The sequence below is a fragment of the Drosophila gunungcola genome, unplaced genomic scaffold, assembly GCF_025200985.1.
Source record: "Drosophila gunungcola strain Sukarami unplaced genomic scaffold, Dgunungcola_SK_2 000001F, whole genome shotgun sequence".
Lineage (NCBI taxonomy): Eukaryota > Metazoa > Arthropoda > Insecta > Diptera > Drosophilidae > Drosophila > Drosophila gunungcola.
The window spans coordinates 18,065,284-18,084,364 of record NW_026453197.1 but is presented as its reverse complement, the minus strand read 5'-3'; the positions used below and the strand labels follow the sequence as shown (position 1 = coordinate 18,084,364).

At 37.3% G+C, this 19,081-nt stretch overlaps 4 protein-coding genes across 4 annotated transcripts; 1 reads left to right on the top strand and 3 right to left on the bottom strand.

Moving 5' to 3' along the window:
- Positions 1 to 813: 813 nt before the first annotated feature.
- LOC128261590 (uncharacterized) lies at positions 814 to 1,601 on the bottom strand. Its single transcript, XM_052995367.1, has one exon. It carries the CDS (start codon positions 1,438 to 1,440, stop codon positions 868 to 870), a length of 573 nt encoding a protein of 190 aa, XP_052851327.1. The 5' UTR covers positions 1,441 to 1,601; the 3' UTR covers positions 814 to 867.
- An 8,358-nt stretch (positions 1,602 to 9,959) lies between these two features.
- On the top strand, positions 9,960 to 10,733 carry LOC128262676 (Golgi-associated plant pathogenesis-related protein 1). Its single transcript, XM_052997074.1, has 3 exons — positions 9,960 to 10,229; positions 10,294 to 10,520; positions 10,580 to 10,733. Exons 1-3 carry the CDS (start codon positions 10,032 to 10,034, stop codon positions 10,665 to 10,667), a joined length of 513 nt encoding a protein of 170 aa, XP_052853034.1. The 5' UTR covers positions 9,960 to 10,031; the 3' UTR covers positions 10,668 to 10,733.
- A 36-nt stretch (positions 10,734 to 10,769) lies between these two features.
- LOC128262667 (Golgi-associated plant pathogenesis-related protein 1) lies at positions 10,770 to 11,996 on the bottom strand. Its single transcript, XM_052997061.1, has 3 exons — positions 11,431 to 11,996; positions 11,046 to 11,272; positions 10,770 to 10,981 (listed from the first exon to the last, which is right to left on the bottom strand). Exons 1-3 carry the CDS (start codon positions 11,914 to 11,916, stop codon positions 10,849 to 10,851), a joined length of 846 nt encoding a protein of 281 aa, XP_052853021.1. The 5' UTR covers positions 11,917 to 11,996; the 3' UTR covers positions 10,770 to 10,848.
- Positions 11,997 to 15,266: 3,270 nt separating this feature from the next.
- LOC128262671 (trypsin alpha) lies at positions 15,267 to 16,393 on the bottom strand. Its single transcript, XM_052997065.1, has one exon. The coding sequence runs from the start codon at positions 16,358 to 16,360 to the stop codon at positions 15,608 to 15,610; it is 753 nt and encodes a 250-aa protein (XP_052853025.1). The 5' UTR covers positions 16,361 to 16,393; the 3' UTR covers positions 15,267 to 15,607.
- Positions 16,394 to 19,081: the final 2,688 nt, after the last annotated feature.

The following is a 19,081-nucleotide window of genomic DNA, read 5'->3' as shown; positions in this document are numbered from 1 at the left end:
TATTTAAATTTTGAATACATTTTTTTGTGTTTTCTAAATTATTTATTATTTTGGAAAGCTATATTTTTTTTACTGGAAACTGGAAACAACATTTATTGTTTAAGAAAGTTAACTTTATATAGTTGCCTATGTTTTAGAAAATAGTTCGATTTTCCCTTCTTGTTTTTCCATGGATCTTACTGTTTAGTGTTCTTAAGGCTATATACCAACTACTAGCTACCACCACTAATCTTTCTACATGGTATGCAAAATTTCAGTGCAGGCGGCAATTGAATGATAACACAAGCAGCAGCTGCAACGTTAAAACTAAATTGGCCAACGAGCGACCAAACGACTGCGTGTCTGCTGAGCTACCGTTTTCACAACCCACCTCTGGATTTTGCTCCCCAATTTCCCGCTTTTCATTGAAAAGCTCCTCCCCTGCTCATCTGTGGGCATTTTTGGCAGCAAATTGAAATGAAAATCTCGCCGCGGTTTTCTGACTTTGTTCGCCGGTTGGCCAGCGAACGAAATCTGGTGGCTGGCTGATAAAGAGAATGGATTTGCGTGTCAGAAAAGTTCCGAAAATCACCAAAAATAAAAACACTACAAATTAAACAAATTTAACTAAGAAACAGATAAACATTATAAATAATGCATTCTTATGAAATTAAATAGTAAATAAACATTGATCAACTAGCTTTCTAAGAAAAGAAGAGCTTAAATTTTTTTTGTATCTAGAACTTTTAATGGCTAAAATTATGGCGTTTGAATCTATTAGTCTTAAAACCGACGGTTTAAAATTTGTTCAACGACAGACAATTAAAAACATGGTCAAGTTTAATTAAGTTTTAATTCCTTGAGTAGCTCTAATTGGAGTAAAAGCGATTAGCCCTCAGTGAGGGCGTAGGTCATAAGGGCCAAGATTCCAGCATTTCCCACTGTGGCCGCATGGGCGCCGAGACCCTCCACGAAACGATCGATCAGAGCCGCACCGAACCGTACTATAAATGCGGTGGCAGCTACTGCAGCATAAATATGGTTGCCGTCCTTGATGGCCAGATACGAGGTGGATGCAATGTTTCCGATGAGCGCGAGGTCCTTAAGCGTCTCTGTGGAACTGTCCCATTCGTCTCCCATCTTTCCGAGCATGTCGTAGAAGAGCGGTATGAGCGAAAGGCCGTGCACCAGCGCCACTCCTGAATGATCGGACACCAGGTAGAACTCGATGTTCGCCAGGGGCAGCGGAATGACCTCCAGTATACTGGCGGAGATCACAAAGGTGCGCCCACACTCGTCGAGCTCGTCGGTGAAGGAGCGCACCAGCCCCAGCAGTCCGTGTACAAGGGTAAAGGATGCCGCCAAATAGCCGTACGGATTATCCGCCGGAGTCAATGAGTACATTGCGTACAAGCAGGCCGCAGCTAGCAGCACATTGACCAGAGCACCAACAATTTGCATCTCGGACTCGAACGATTATATTACTACTTAAATATCACGATCTTGCTTAAATCACTTATTTTTTGGAATTTTGAACCTTTCCTGGCTATATTTGACTAAGAAAAATAACGAATGAAGTTCAATAAGATCTTGACAGATGGGTCTTTGCTAAGTCCATGTCTACTGTTTGATAGCACAAAACATTCGTCGAACTATTTGTATTTTTGGGAAACAATCTCCAATCTTAAAGTGCCTTAAAAATCAAAATTGTTGGGTATTATCTACGCGTAAACGCACTACCTTCTACCTTCGGAGGAGTGAAAAATTACAAATTTAAATTCTTTCTTTATTTTTTAAAATAAACTAATGATGGCCAATTAAGGAGCTAGTTTTGTCGGAATAAGTCTGTGATAATACAGAACAACTTATATTTTTTTATTAAAGAATTGCTTTTACATGATTGTTAAGAGCTTCACTATTCCTTGTCTAATAAGTTGAAGAAAATGTGATATAAAACTTGGAAAAATGGTTTACCAGAACAGCCTCACAGCACCCCTTTTCCCGGCAGTCTACCAATCTGGGATCTATTCATATTGTAAAACACAAATGAAACTGCGACCAAAGCCCCGCAAAACTATTGCCAGCGATGGCGATAGCGATGGCTTCCTATTCCAGGATATACGCAGCCATTTCCGGTGGCATAGCTGCCAGCTTCCGCCGCACCTTTTTATCCCCCCTTTGCCACCCCCACCTTTGATGGGACGCCCATTGCTGTCGGGAAAACGTGCCCCCACTCTTCAGCCCCTTTCCCAATCGTCTGGCAAATGGAAGCTTGACTTTAAGCGATGGAAATTTTAATGCGCCAATGCGCAATTTATGATTATTTCATGCTCATTTTAATTTGCCCATTCAGCAGACCGCTTTAAAGTGCGGGTAGAAAAATAGTGTTTCAGCGTGTAGCTGACGGAGTGAGATAGCGGAAAGTCCTCATTAATTCCACGCACGTTTACCACAAGAGAGAAAAGAGGCGAATCAAGGCGAGGAGAGGTACGAGATACGACGAGGCCGCTAATAAAACAAAAATGGAAAACATATAAATCAGTGTCCTTGGCACGTGTCGCTGTCGTCGTCGAAGTCATTTGGTTCCCCAGGTGCACCCCCTTGGGTCAACCAAAAGGGTCCTGGCCCCCCGTTCCTGCCCCCGGAATCTCGGATCTCGCATTCCCCTCGCCATTGCCACTTTTGGACTTGTGCGCTGTCACGTTGTAAATCTCACGAGAGCAAACACACACACACAGAGAGAAATGGGGAATCCCAGAGTCGGAGAAAACGCGTCAGACGATGACACAACACGCGTGCTTAGCCGATTGTACACTGAGAAAAAATTCAACTTAAGTGCATTAGAACACTTTGTTCGTTGACCAAGTCAGAATTCTAATAATTAAGGTTGGTTACTTTAAAAAAACAAATTTTTTAATTTAAATCAAGCCCCTAATCTTTATCATACAATAAAAAAAAATGCAAGCATATCTTAATAAAATTTTTTATAACACATACAAAAGCAAACAAATAAAAATACTTATTTTGAATACAGTACTAAATATATTAGTATTTATTTTATTAATTTAAGATTTGTTTATCATCAAGGTTGGTTATTTTAAAAACGAAACTTATAAAATATAATGAGTTCGCTATGTTGTTATCTAACAATATTAAAATAAATAATACAAACTTAAGCGTATTTGTTATCAGACGTACAAAGGCAAAAAACTAAAAATATTTTGTTTTTAATATATTTGCATTTATATTTTATTCAATTTATATTTTGCATTTGACATATTTCATTTTCATTATTTTATAAGCTTTCTTTTCCGTGCATTTCTGCATAGCACATATATCCTAAAGAGGGAAGGTGTCATCGTAGGGGTTAGGCGGTATGGAGCTGTAAAGGCTTCGCCCTTAAGGGGATGTCTCGAATCCCAAAAGGAGCCGATTCCAGCGATTGCATTATAAATTAAAACACGTCAACGCAGCGAATCAGCAGCTGATATCCTTACATACCGAAAGGACAGCCAGACAACCTTTCAGTTGCAAAATCTCCCGAGCAGTAAGCATACCAGATTTAAAATAAATTTTTGAGAGGAAGTGCAACAATCGGTGCAGTAATTGTTCATTTAGCAGCTCAATTGGGTATGAATGAGAATTGGCCAATGTTCTCACAAAATGATGTCAGTCCAAAGAAATTTTTTTTTTTTTTAAATAACACGAAATTTCTGTTTTTGTATCATGCTCCTTTGAATGCTTTGAATTTTTATGTCCTAGCATATTTTAACGAAAAAACTAATATTTTTTATCGAAACTCTAAAACGCAAAAGAACACGCCAAAAATTGTTTCTTTCTTTCCAACTCCTGGGAAATAATTCTTGCAATTAGGAAAATCATATCTTATTGTATCGATTGTTACGATAGGTTTAGCCCATGCCATAACATTTAAATTGCAACCAAATAGCAAAGAAAACCAACGGTATTTAAGGACGAAGGGAAATGTATAGAATTCGATGGTTTGAAATATAAGGTTGGTACCTTTGGTTTTTTAATTAAATGCTGGCAATCTAAAGTAATGTGCAACGGGAGAATCCCGAAATGACAAACAGAACCGAGGAACTCACACAGCGAACCAATACAAATATTGTTTTCGTTTCGTTTCAGCAATTTTTAACGTTTGTACGTTACCTTCGCAAGGAGGTTCATAGTTCGCAGCTACTGTTATTTGTCCGCTCATGCGAAGTATTTAATTGCATCCCAATGGAGCGAACTTGGGCAAGTGCAACGAGGAGAATCAGTAAACAGCGCAGGAAACTGGAGACTGGAGGAAACTGGGCACGAGTAAGTGGGTTGAAGTGGGTAATCGAAATTTTGCCGGATCCTTTCCTTTTTTTTTGCCCAGCGAAAGTTGCAAAACGGGGGGAAAAACTCGAGAAGACAAGGTGCAGGGCTCTTCTTTGGCTCTCTAAAGGGAAATGCAACCATTTGCTGGGGTAAACAAATATTTACATATGTTTGTTTAAATTTTATGCTTCGTTGAGTCTGCTGCATTTTCTTTGACAGTTTCTTTGTGAACTTTATTTTTTGACAAATTAGTTTGGCGGAAGTCAGCTTGTCGAGTGGGGAATTGCACAAAAGACTCGTCATGTTTTGCTGTCAGGCATAAAATAATCAACTCATCTGCATCTCTTTGCATGTGAGATTTTAGAAATCTCAAAGCATTTCCCTTTACCCAATTACAAACTAAATCAGCTTTGATCTGATCTCAAGTTGAACAAAACCCATTTGATTTCACTTATTCACTTAAGGCCTTTTGCTCACATCATAATTTTAACTTTTCATCTGCTTTCACTAAACTTTGAACTTATATTCTTGGGCAAAAGTTTTGTTATTCCGAGCGGAAATTGTGAAATAAATTGAAATGCAAGGCAGGCACATAAATTATTTGCCACTCAACAGCTGAGGCAAATAAATAAAAATAGGACTGCAGTTTTTCGGTCAGATTCTTAAGCTCAGGACATGTCTCGTTGGCAAGTCCGTAAAACTATCAGCAAATTTTGGTAAAATTAAAATATTTATGCACTATACGTGAGCCACATGCTGATGTGTCCCTAGCTGCATTTTCTGTTTTCCTCTGTCTTACTTTTTGCTTTTGGCCATATGCAACAGAATGATTTGTTTATTATTTTAATAAACGTCAGCAATTTTCTTGGGTTTTTAAAGAAACATTTTGGATGGCATACATGTGCGTATGATTAATGTGGCATTGTTAACTCAAAAACCCCTTTTACTGTATCCAGCCAGTCGAACAAAACTAAATGAAAAACGGCCAAGCCAAAAGGAAAAGGGGAAAATGGAAACTTTCAATGCAACCAAATGCAATGCCACAATGATTTATGGCCCAACTTGAAAATGGACGATTGTTTCACTCGTTTTGGGGGAGTTGGCAACCCATGGAAATTGGGGAAATTGCTGGGATTTTGGGGGCGGCGGAGGCGTGCCCCCTGGTGCTTATGGCCTTCGCCATTTATTTAACGTACAGCGAATCGTGCTGCGATTGCAATGATTGGAAAAATTGAATTATACCCATTTGATGAGTATAATAAAAACTGGCAGGCTGCTTTTGCCAATGAAAGCCTTTCCAATGGGTTGAAAGTTTGAAAGTAAAAAAGTGTATGGCAATTTTTGGCCAGCTGCATTCGCAGGAATGTTAATATTTTCTGGCGGGTGGAAGAAGTTTGATTTTCTTGTTGCACAATTAAGTTGTTTGAAACAATATTGGTAAATTTATATAGCTTGGCTTGAATTTCATTAAACTAAATTAATTTATTTTGTTGATATCTGTCAGCAAAAAAAAGAAAATATGTTTAAGGTAGATTTCTAGATTTATTTATGTTTCGAATATGTATTCCATTAATTTAATGTATGCTTACGTTTGCGTAAATCTTAAAATATATTATCTGTATAAATTTTAAGCTACTTAAACTTATCCCCTACTTATAGTTCTTAAATCCAAAGCAATTCTGCTGGTTTCCTTCACATGCACGCATTTTTCACATCCACTTTGGCTGCCGGCAATATCCGGCAAAATCCTCACCACCGATTGACGCGAGAACTTTTAGCCAACTTTATTGCATCAGAACTGAGAGCCAATCAAAAAGCGGTGCCTAGCCATTTAGCCGGAGGAGAGGCGATCTCCATGACAGTGTAACCCGCTCAATTGAATAGACAAAGAGGGGCACTCAGACGTAACCCCTTTGAAGCGTCCCAGCAACCCCCCTGACTCCTGACTCCTGACCTCTGACCCCTCCCCTCGCAGGAGGTGGCATTTCGAACAGGAGCCCAGAAATCGGCAGCCAGGTGCCTTTAGCCCAGAGTTCACCTGTTCTGTGCAACGCCAATTGGATGGAGACAGAATGACAGCAGATTTCAGGGGATCAGAAGGGGCACAATTTGGGTTTATTACACCGGGAAAAATAATACAGAGATTGGCCATTGTTTTAAAACCAAATATGTATACAAATATAATGTATGCAGTACAAAGATTGTTGTTCTTATAAGAAACGAATTCATTCAAATGCTAGATTTAAAACGTTCTGTTGTTAACTTTATTAACTGTTGTCAAAAGCCTCATGATTTATGTGGTAGCCACTTATAATTTTTTTTAAATAAATAAATAATTTAAAAATAACTAGTCCTCCAAAAACATATATATGTATATATATTAATTATTGTTATTCTAATGGTGATAAAAGGGTAATAAGAGAAGCAAATAATATAAGTAGTATTTACAACAATGATGGGCGTTTTATTTACTTAATTAATATAATATACTTAAATAATATGTATAAGTTGAAATAAATAATTCATTTAAATATAGCAGGACCACAAAATAAAATAATAATATATAATAAAAATAAAAAATAAGCGTCTAATTTACTAGTTTAGTATAAAGAATATCTTTTAAGTATCAAAAAGCGAAATTGTTTGTTTTCTTTTGTTTCTGTGTTGTGGTGGCTTTGAATGTGAGGAGGTAGTGGCTCAAAAGAGGAGTCCTGGAGGAGTGAAACGATGGCGGCCAACGTTCGTAATCCACTTTTGCGTCCTGCGCTTCTCGCTGCCTTTCGTTTGAGCCGCAAACATTTTAGCTTTTATGGCCGAAAGGCGCAAAATATGACTGCCAGCCAGACTTTTTCCTCGCGCACACATGCAAATGCAATTTCCAAAAATTTCTACACCAAAAAGTCGCCCATGGAAATGTGATTCGCAAAAAAGCTAACCCAAATTTTTCGTTGTTGTAGTTTTAAGTCGCTCGATAAAAAATCCCAGCCAGCCAAAAAAAAAAAAATAAAGGGAAAACGGTGGAAAAATTCGGAAAAACTTTTCGCTTTGCCATAAACCGATTTGGTAGCAAATTTTATGTCGTTTAGGTGGAAAATTTCCATTTGGCTGGCCTTCGCGCGGATCAAGGATTCAAGGAATCAAGGAGCTCTCGACCGGCGAATGAGCTTTGTTTGTTCGATTTTTCCAGTGACTTATTTCTGCCGTTGCAACTTTTCGTTAATTGACATTACCGAGGGTCAAAGGCAACAGAACTGGCATCAGACTAATTGAATTCCAAGTGGTCGGAAAGTGAAAAAACGGAAAAGCTTTTCATTAATCTTTGGCACATTGTTGGAGGATTTAAAGCAAAAGTGAAACTAAATAATAGAATATAATAATTTTATTAAAATGATTTAATTTGTAAGCTTTAAACTTTTAAAACGGGCCTAATAATATTAATTTTTCTCCTCACCACAGACTGACCTCATTGATATTATATAAACATTATAATAATCGGCTTTAACGTTTTGAAAAATGTTGTACAACATTTATTGTTATTTCCATTTTAAGTTTTCAGAACCTTAAACAATTTGCACTTAAATGATTATTACAATATTCACATGATTTGTACATAAAATGTTGTCAAATGAAAAAATTGCAATCATCGGCAGCAAATAAAGTAATTTATTTGGATTTAAATGTACAGTGAATTTATTAAGCCTCTTTTCCGTTTCTTTTTTTGCCTCCTTTAAGCCGTGTAAAAACTACATTTTTTTTTACCATAATATTTTTATGATACTTCCTTTATGCCAAAACATGACCAATTCGTATCAATGGGAATCGGAATTTAATGCAGGACTCGCATGTGAAATCAAGCGCATCCGGCAGCAGATGCCGTGTGGTTGTCATTGCCTTGAATTGGGAGATGGAAATGCGAGTCTGTTTGCCCAGATACCATAACCTATTGGAGTGGAGTATATATAGTGCCCGCATATGCTGGATATCCGAGTGTCCGTGTATTTATTTGGCGCATGGCGCGGACTGTACGCGAGCAATGCATAAATAAACGAAACCAAATTTGCGAAATTAATTAAATCGACAGCAAAGTAACGTGTGCGCTTTGCGTTTTACGCTTTGACTGCGGCCGGTTTACACCACCAACAATTCAGCTGCCCAACCACCGAGCCACCGCGCCACCCATCTACCCAACCACCCAACCACACACTCATCTGATCTCTACCGCAATTGTGAAATGCGTATTGGGCGAATGATACGAATGTGAATGAAATTTGAAGCAGTGGCCATGGAAACCTAAAATTCAGCTCAGAGGCTTAAAGTTTTTTTTTTACAATTTTTCAGAATGTTTCCTAGGAGCTTTAATATGGTATTGTTGATATATACAATGTAAATCCAATTTTTTCTCCTAAATCATAATTTTACCTTGATTCATTAAACTAATTCACATAAAGGGAGGATCTACAGAAATCACTAGAGTTTTCAAACAATTTATATTGGTGTATCTTTTGTAACGAATTCAAGACTTTAATTTTGTTTATTGAATTCTTTTAGTCGCCTTAATAATTATTTTTAAAGAGCTAGTGATTTAATAGTGAGATAATATTTTTATCATTTCAGATCTTATTTAAATTTACAACTAAACCAATTTGCTATTGCGAGTAACGTACTTTGAAAAAATTTAAATTCCCATAAATCATTGAGCAGGGATATCATTCAGTGACTGGTATACAAGTATATCAAAAGCAATCCCTTCATTTACCTCCCAGCAAAACAGGACAATTCCAACGATTCGGGCTTGTCCTGCGGCTATAGCCGTATATCTGTACATCGGAATGCTGGCTTAATCTCTGCCGGGAGCAGCGACATCAGCAGGGCCATTGATTTGCATTTGCACAACTCATTAAGGATTCACACTTGTCCAACTCCCCACTGCACACACACCACACACACACACTCACACTCACTTACGCTTAAATAATTTAATGTTCCGAGTGTTTCGACATCGAAGCTGCGGGCGTTTGATAAGCCTCCATGTCAGCCCAACTCCCATTATTCAGATCGACTCAATCGGCAATTAATGCCACTCGGATTTGCCTGATTTGCCTATACCTCCGGAAGTGGCAGCATATGGCTGGATATGTGAAAGAAACGATGGCTCATTAATAACCGGGTGCCCGGCGTTCATACATCACTCATACGTCACGTTGGTTAATCCATTCATCAGATCCTGCAGGATGTGCGTGTGAGGCAGAGTACAGGGGACAGGAGAAAGGAATCTGTCTAATCTGTGTCTATGGATGACACTTCACCCACATCCTGTGTTTGCGGTATCAATCACAATGTTAATCCCCATGTTTAGGCCAGATTACTTGGAGGATATGAAAGGGTTCTTAGCCATAAGCAGACACTTTCCCAAAAAATGTTTAGTGAGAAAATAAGTAGGAAATATAAGTGGCAGCTCGGAAAAATAGTAACTAACCTGGAAATATAATAAGTAAAAACAATCGAATAGAACTTAAGCTAGCTTACAATATTGCTCAAATCTAACCAATAATAGTAATATATCCCATGGAACATAAATTAATATATTTTTTTATTTTGTAGATAATATTTAAATCAGAATAAAATTTAAATTAATTTTTGATCAAGTAAGCCTACCTGAAATGTCATTGAATATAAGTAGGTTTCGTTAACTAGATCTGGGCGCTCCCCCACCCGCAAGAAAAATGGCCAAGAGATCAGCAGCGCCCATACCGAAAACCCACGAGCGCGCTGTAGGTCCCAGGGGTCAGGATACCAAGGGCAACAATGACCTGTTCCTGAAGGAGGTCTTCAATACCACCAATAAATACCGGGCTATGCATGGTTGTCCCGCTTTAACCATTAATGCTGAGCTCACTAAAATGGCCCAAGAGTGGGCTAATGTAGGATGGCAAACATAATACCATATTATACCCTTCTTTATTAAACATTTTCTATAATCCCCAGCACCTTCGTGATGATAACATAATGGCACACCGATCCAATCCCAAGTATGGCGAAAACATCTTCCTTTCGGGAGGAATGGATGTGACCGGGGACTTACCTGTGGAAATGTGGTATCGAGAAATCAATAGCTACGACTTCAGCAAGGCTCAATTTGCACCCACTGCAGGGCATTTTACACAGCTAATCTGGAAGTCCACGAAGGAAATGGGTTCGGGTGTGGCGCGAAGGTAAATTTTAGTATATAGATACGATAACTTGTTTTTATATTTTTGGTACATATTTTAAGAGCGGACAGAACGTGGGTGGTCTGCAATTACAATCCGCCCGGCAATGTTGTGGGTTTATTCAAGGATAATGTGCCTCCTAAACAGTGATGACTTGATATATTTATCCAAATCTGAAGAGTAATAATTTTATTTAGATCTTTACAAATTAAAATAAAATAACTACAAATTAAAAACATTTTGATTCCTGGATTTTTTATTTACATAATAGCTAAGCAATGACAAAATGTGTTAATAGTTTTTTTTAAATTTATACACGCTTTTTGCTCTTTTAAATTTCCTCAGATTCTGCCTCCAAATCCGATTCGATTAGAATAAGTTTCCTGGGCAAGACGTTCTCGCGGAAATGTCCGCTTATATTTCCAGGTGGATTATAATTGCACACAATCCAAATGCGAAAAATACTAAGGGAACATTTTATAAATTGCAAGATAAAGTTTGTTTAAATAAGTAGAGAGCTTAACTTACTTAGTAGCTACGCCAACTCCCAGGTACTCTGTATCACACCAAACCATCTGGGTAAAATGTCCAGTGTATAGATTAAAGCCTGGCTTCAAATAATCGTAATTGTACTTCTCCTGGTACCAGAGTTTTATTATTCGATCCACATTGAAAAGTGATCTGCGCACAGACATTATGTTCTCGCCATAAAGGGGTAAAGGTCGAGTCTCCAGAAGATTTTTACAAGCCAGGTGCTGGAATAGAAAATCATTTGGATTTGGGTCACTAAAAATTTTAAGTCCTGAAAGAAAATATATGTAATAAAATCTTGAAATGTTTTTTTTTAACCAAAAAAACCAAGGAATTAAGGCCAACAGAATAATTATAGGAAGAATATGTTAGTTAAACTCACATTGGCCCACTCTTGTGCATAGAAAGATAGTTCTTTATCCATTTTAAGGGGATTGGCGCCGTGAAGTTTTCTGTATTTATTAGTTTCTTTTAGTACAGAATGCTTTATTGCCTTGGGTCGAAAATTCGGAGATTCGGACTTAACAAACTTGTTTTTTGAAGAGTTTTTGCACTTGGGAGTACATGTTTTGCCAATAGACAATAATTTATTATCCTCTAGTTGGCTAAGTTTGTTTGTCTCCGAAATTGCACTTGCTGGCAATGACCTTGTGGAGTTTTTGGACAGTGACCTCTTGACACTGCAGGCCAAATAATTCCGGGAATTATGGTAAACTTCAATGGGTTTTTGGCAAAAGGTTGTGAGACAACTGCGGCATTTGGCCAAATCACGATTCCTCAGCTCACAGGCAATAAACTTGGCATCGTTGAGCTGTAGTAATTGGAGCGGTTGATTTTTGGGACATTTCTCTTTATTTTCATTCTCCATTTAATATTATTTTTTCATAATTATTTTTTCACAAAATTTTGATGGGAAATCGTTGGGGAAATGATTACACAAAATGAAGTAAAATGAAATGAAAATGAAACGCGGCAGTCTGCTGCCATATTTTTCTAGAGTTTTTCTGCTTATCCTAGCGCTTTTCATCCTGCCTTTTCAGTTTTTGGCAACAATTCCACGTCACACATCATTAATTTTAAATTTCTGCCATAAATATCCGCGTGGGCGTGGAATGAGAAGCGGGTGGCGACGGGTCACAAAAGTGTCAAGGTGAAATTATGGTAACAGCAAGCACTTTCTCCTCTGACCTCATCTCTCCCTCCAGTTGGCCTGCTTTTTGATTGACTGTTTGTCACTTGGGCATGGAAATTAAAATGAAATTTTTTACCCGTGGATTTTTCGGCACCATTGTGCGCGGGGGAAAGAAGATTGTGATGAATTGATGAAGATAAAAATATTTATGATTCAATTTCCATTCTCTAAATTCATTGCTTCTAGCTTAGTACTGTGGGAAAAAATTAAATTTGTTTTTTAACGACAGAATCACATGAAAAATGTAATAAGACTCGCACTTTAAGAGTGTGAGGTATTATATGATTAGATTTATTGCAATTTGTGTAATTTAAAAACACTTAAATTCTATTTTTAAAAAGTATATACAAATTATTCACTTAGAATCTATCCAACTTTGTTTAATTTTGTAAAGCATATTTTCATTTAAAGCATTCTTTGTTATAATTAAATATTTCCGTTACTTTCCCTCTCAAAATCTTTGCAAAATCAAATTAAATCCTGTTTGTTTTGCACACTGATTCGACAAATATTAGGTGTTCGGATTTTCCATCTGTGTGGCTTTTCCAGCAGAAGCTATAACTTTTAGCCACCTTAACCGTATCCGTTAATCCAATAAACCACTTTTGGGGGCGAAAACCAAACGGCGGGCGACTTGTGCTGTTGCTTCAGTTTCACACCGTCAACAAGTGACAAACACACCATTGCAAATATCCATAGACACACGCATACGTGTTACTGGCAACGCGTCAAAGTTGGTTGGCATCATGCCACAGAAATTTCAGCTGGCTACAACAGAAGCAAGTCACCAAAAGCAGGGGAAACGCTAAAAACAACAGCAGAAAAAATCTGGTAAAATTTAAATACACACACACGCACATATACACAGAAAAAACCAGCAAGGAAAAGGAGAAGTGATCATAAGGATGACCCAAAAAAGTAGACTATGAATTTTTATGCCGAATTTTCGGGTTTTTTTTTTTTAATTTCAGTAAGCAAATGACGGGAAAGGGGGGATGGGGAAAAGGGGACCCTGTGGTGTCCTGATGTACGTGATGTTTCCATATATTGCAGATCTGAAACCGTGCCATTCCCGAGGTGCCTGTAAAACAGGACCTTTTCGGATGTTCCCTGGGTCTGATCCAAAAAAAAATTAACTTATTGGTAAGGTAGCACGTTTGACTGCATTTTAATTATTTAAAACGCATTTAAAAAATAAAAATTCAATTGTTGATTATGGCTTGAAGGACTTGAAAGAGGAATTTATTAAATGTGCTTTCCAAATAAGGAATAAAATAAAATAAAATAAAATAAAATGAATAAATGATGACAAAAAGAGTAATTTGTTTAATAATTTAACAGACTTGTGTTTTAAATTTAGTAATTGTAAGTTCTTAGGTTTTTCTTACAGTTAAAAAAAATAAATTAATTGTCCCCCAAAAACAAAATTTAATTTAGTTATTAAAAGCGAAAGAAAATCGATTGAAGAGATTGATGTCTTAAACAAATATTGTTAACCCTCATTAAATGTTTAAAGAAGAAAGTTTAAGTAGCAGTAGTCTCTTCTTTATCCCCATCGAGTTTTAAGCAGTTTCCGCAGCAGTAACACAAAGCATTTTACACCTTGTCGAATGGTAAAATGCATTCAACTGTCAAAAAGCCGCAGACAAAAGTTCAATTTAATTACCACAAAAGAAAATGGGGCAACAAAAGGTGTGGAATTTGCCTGGGTTGCCCAAACTTCAGATCGCAAAGTCTGGCGATGAATCCCACCACCGACTGCCAATGAGTTTTACAATGTAATTAAGCAGGAGGCAACTTATTTTTTTTTTGTGTGATTTTTTTTCATTTATTTTACTAAGGATAAATGAGGTCATTGGGCGTGGCAATGGGGAGGCTGTGGGAAATCCGAAAGTCGAAGGGTAAAGGAAGTTCCTCTCCTTTTTCCGCTCGCTTCTCGCTCTTTCTCTGTGAAAGCTTTCTTCGTTATGCATTGTAATTTGCGTGTAATTTTCAAGGCGTTGGGAAAAACGTGGAAATGCTTCTGCAACAACAGCGGCAATAATAATTGCAGCTGCAACAACGACAGCAAAAGCAACACCTGCAACAACAACAGCAGCTTGCTTTAAGGCAAAAGTCTCATTTATTTTAATGTGTCGACGCTGACGACGTGCAAATGTCTGCCAGTTTTCCAGCAGGTTTTTCCCTTCAGTTTTTCAGCTCGCCAGCGAGTTTTCCATGTTCAAATTGCTCGCAGATGCATCGGCAATTGTTTGCCCGTGTGCGTATGTGTCTGTGCTTAAGTGTGAGTGTGCCTGAGTGTGTGTGTGTGGGCTTGTGCGTGTGAGCATTGTTATTATTAAGCTGACAATGCAGATGATGCTTCTCCCGCTGATTTGCACAGGGCTGCATTAAAAATTCATATAATTTTATTTTTTTTATGTAAAAAAAAATGGAAAATATAATATTAAGACATTTCTGTTTTTTATAGAGTTTTGAATAATATGAATATGTATATAAGCTTGACAAAGTCAAAAAGCTATACTTTATTTAATTCTTTAAAAATTAAATTTATTGTTTGGTTTTTATTTGATTAGATATTGCTTGTTATCTTGATGTAGTATTTCAAAATATTTATAGACTAACAAAAAGTAGCTTTTATGATTTGGTACTTCATTCCAATAAATATTTTAAAGACAGATCGTTTATTGAAACCTTTGCTTGCAATCAACATATTTTTTTAAATAATTTTGAACTGCTCTGATACAAAATATTTTAAAACTTGAATGTGTATACAGAGCTTAGGTATTCTTCATCATAACCACACGAAATCCTCTTCCGATCGCGACTTCATCCCTGGCTTTATTTGCTCTGTCACTCTCTGTGGGTCAAACTCATGGTTCATGGCTCATGCCTCATGGCTGACAACGGTCATAACAATGCCAATTTTAATGGTCATTACAATAAGGCTCATAACCATAAAAAATGCAGAGGCAGCCAGCGACAACAGAAACACAGAAACACAGAAATGACAACAACGGCGAGAGCAACGCGAGGAATCATGAGCATTTATTGGGCTTATGGGTCGTATTAATAATATTCATCCGTGCCGCACTCCCCAGATCATAGAATAAAATGCAAATGAATTAAATTTCAATTTCGCAATACAAGCAGCCACAAAAAATATGTGTGCGCACGTGCACAAATTTTATGGTTAAACGAATACAATTTGCAAATATAAATATTTGTCTAGTTTTTTTTTTTGATGTGGGCCAATTTTATTAGGGATTTATTTTGCGATTGGATTTTATTATATTTTAGGAGGAGGAGAGACTTAAAATAACCAGTGGTGATTACATTAATCTGCTCAAAAAAATAGTATACATTGTTATCCTATTTGAAAAGCCTTCATAAGCTGAACAGTGGATTGGATCCATAATTTAAGTACGGGAATATTAGCAAATACACTAGGCTTATTGAGGTAGCCACAGGTGTTTCTCCAGGAAACAATGCCAATCAGTTTTTGGTCGGAAACCAAAGGACCACCGACGAATCCTTGACAGGCGAGTGGTATAACTCCCCAGGGAGCAGCACAAAACTCGTCTACATCAATAAGTCTCCCGGTCAAAGCGCTGATTGCCGTGCACTTCAAGGGTTCCTGGACTATGAGGTTGACCTTCAATAGTATTTCCGATTCCGTGGGAATTAAGACATTGAGTTGTCCCCAACCGGAAACCGTAGCTTTAGCTCCAGGCGATGGCAGTTCGTTGGATAATTCAATGGCTTTAACATCGCCACCTAATTCCAAAGGTGAGCTCAGCTGCAGAATGGCCACATCACTGGATCGCAAGCCCAAAAGTTGCTTCCTGACTTGCTTAACCTTTCTGATTTGACCACCAAGGATTCTCAGGGCAGAGCCAGCTCGCACTGATATCATCGTCACCCCGACTTTTCTCACACACCGAGCTATGGTCAGGATTATGTCCTCACTGTAAACGACTCCTCCGCAGCGATGGATGCCATGTACTTGAACCGAAGCCTGCCAGGGAACTTTTCCTATGCTTATGGGTAGGTCATTCAACATGGGTTCCGAAAGTATTTGCGAAGTTGACAGTACTAGGAGCAAGCCTTCCAGCAGCATTCTTGAGCTAAACGTGTTATTCCAAACGGTAGAGATAACAGACTGTCTACAGAATAAAATAACTCGTTTTTTGTATACAGTTTCAGTGTATATCAAGCGTGCCTTTTTGGAGTTGTTATTTGGAGAGTTTTTTATTTATTGGCCTCATTATCGGTTTAACTTTTTTTTATGTTTTTTTTTTGTTACACTGGTAAAAAAACACTTAGTAAATGCAAGTAAATTTTACTGATTTTAATAGGTTTCGCTTTAATTCTCATCCATTGTGTATATTAGTTATTTAAAATATGAAAATATAACATATGATGAATATTTTTCATTTAATTATATGGATATGGAAATATAATTTAAATGCAAGCCATATTTAACTTAAATAAAATGTACTCAAAGCAAATATAATTTATTCTAATTATTAAACTAATTTAATATACATTGTATTTTAAATTACGATTTAATATTCAATATTTTGAAAATTCTTTTTACTATTCCATTTTTTTTTTCATTATACGCTTTTGTATAGATTATGCAGGCTAAGCTTTTGTTCATTCACAGCTTTTATTTTATAATACAAGTTGAGAGAATGATTTTTAAAACACATTTATTCGCTGTCACGTAGTAGTCATAATTGTAATTTTTAAATAAATGTACAGTGCGCGCTCGGTACAAAAAACAATTTAGTTATTAATTTAGTTAAGCTGCATATTTATTTTTCTTGATGTCATTTTTGTTAAAAAAAACCGCTAGGTATTAAAAAAAGGTATACAAAATTATATGTACAACAATATTTATAAATTAGACTTTTTAAATCTATGGTTTAAGGCGTAAATAACTGAAATTCTTAGAGGCAGCCAATTTTCTATAAGTGTGAAAAATTCAATCTTTAATTTACCAGTTAACTGCTTTTCTTTTGCCATTTCTTGGAAACCTTTTACAGTAATAACGATTATCACGCATACGCAGTGGTGACCATGGCAGATAAATTATTCACAAAAGTGGCAAGCAAAGTTTATCTTCGGGGCGACAGACAGACAACAGTTGCCATTTGGTTGTTGATTTTTATGAAAGAATTATGGCCTCACTGTGGGGGGTTAAAAAGCCGAACTAAATGGCTTCCTGCGGCTGCAGTTTTTCCCGTTTTCCGTTACCCGCTTTTCCCCATTTGCACTATTTTCCCTTCTGGCGTGGGGGCAGCAGCAAACCTGCTGTTCAAGACGTATAAATATATTTTGCAAATTGTAATTTAAAACATTTTGGAACGAAGCCAAGTAATAATTTGTGTTGCATTTGTGCATCTCGTCCTGGCAACGGATTTCGCATTTTGAATTGCGAAATGGCGGAATTGATGCGCTCGACTGCACGGAGCTCGGGTTTTTTTTTATCCTAGTAGGAGCTCAGCTGGGAAAAGCTGCCATTGTTATCGTATCCTTTTTCGTCCTCTGCTACTTTTTTTCCTCCATTTTCCCCAGTATCAATGCGACTGCTCGAAAATAGCATTTTATTGCTTCAAACAACATGGAAAGTCAAGTGTTGCAGTAGCAAGAAATTATTCTTCCCATTTTTTTTCTATTTTTTTGTAATTTTTTTCCGCATCCGCTCTGGGTATTTTTCTCGTTTGGCGAAATCGGTTTGGCGCAATAAATTCTATTAAAATGCAATTTGAAGGCTCTGTGATTTTAAATAATGCCAAGAGCAGCCATCGGGTTAATGCAGACTGGCGGCATCCTTGGAGCTTCGTTATCCTGTTTTTTTTGGCCCTTCCAACTGGAGATTTATGCAATCTCTTGCTGTTGTTTGTTTGCCGGATATTCGAAGTATTTATGGTCTACCCGGAGGGTCCTTAGCTAATTGGGCTGTCAATTTAATCGCAAGTTGTTCGGGGGCTTATCATAGATTTTCATTACTAACTGGCCGCAAGATTTGCAAATACTGGCACACATAAGGCGGCAAAAGCATCAACCGCAGCCAAAAGAAATTGCAATTTAATTAATGCAGAGTGATCGGGGAGGAGATTAAAATAGTTGAAATGTCATTAGCAGCGAATCTCGAAGGGATGAAATGGGGGCAAAAAAAGAGTCAACGTGTTGACCACACAATTGTGTGGTCACATGATGACTTTTTGGCGCTGCTCTTGTGGTCATAATTTCAGCCACAATAAAAAACGAAATGGAGTCAGTAGATAGAGCAAAGAAGCCCCAGGAAATTCGCCGACTCCTGGGGTGTTCTGCGGCTTTTTTGGCTTCTGCTCTTTAAGTTACGCCGGAGTTCGTGTTAAAAATTCATTAGGAGTTTTAATTAAAATTCTCTCTGTGGCTGACAAAGGCGCGTTCAACACTTAACGTTCTGACAGCTCACAAAAGAAGTTGGCGGCAGAAACTTAAAAAATAAAAATGAACACGAAACTAATTTTTTTAGCGTCATAACTTTAACCCACCAAAAAGTGTAGGAAAAACTCCGGCAAATGAGCGGAAACCCAAAGCGGAGACAGCCTCCATATGTGACCGTCGGCACTTTAAATGCATGACTACGTATCCTTTTAATAACCCGTAAACAGGCGCCGCTTCAAAACTTCCGCTGGCAAAAAATTAAAAATATAATAAACAATACTTGAGTATGTGCTAAAAAAAAACATTGAAACTATGATTATTTGCAGCTCAATTATTAGATAGTTATTTTATATATTTTTATTATTTCTATGGGAGCTATATGCTATAGACGTCCGATTTT

Excerpts from the sequence above, each read along its gene's own strand:
- LOC128262667 (XM_052997061.1), bottom strand. The coding sequence starts at position 11,916 with ATGGAGAATGAAAATAAAGAGAAATGTCCCAAAAATCAACCGCTCCAA. Across the intron at positions 11,273-11,430 it reads ATGCACAAGAGTGGGCCAAT|CACCTGGCTTGTAAAAATCT; the intron begins GTGAGTTTAACT and ends TTTCTATTCCAG. Across the intron at positions 10,982-11,045 it reads GGAGTTGGCGTAGCTACTAA|TATTTTTCGCATTTGGATTG; the intron begins GTAAGTTAAGCT and ends ATGTTCCCTTAG.
- LOC128262671 (XM_052997065.1), bottom strand. The coding sequence starts at position 16,360 with ATGCTGCTGGAAGGCTTGCTCCTAGTACTGTCAACTTCGCAAATACTT.
- LOC128262676 (XM_052997074.1), top strand. The coding sequence starts at position 10,032 with ATGGCCAAGAGATCAGCAGCGCCCATACCGAAAACCCACGAGCGCGCT. Across the intron at positions 10,230-10,293 it reads TGGCCCAAGAGTGGGCTAAT|CACCTTCGTGATGATAACAT; the intron begins GTAGGATGGCAA and ends TATAATCCCCAG. Across the intron at positions 10,521-10,579 it reads GGTTCGGGTGTGGCGCGAAG|AGCGGACAGAACGTGGGTGG; the intron begins GTAAATTTTAGT and ends ACATATTTTAAG.
- LOC128261590 (XM_052995367.1), bottom strand. The coding sequence starts at position 1,440 with ATGCAAATTGTTGGTGCTCTGGTCAATGTGCTGCTAGCTGCGGCCTGC.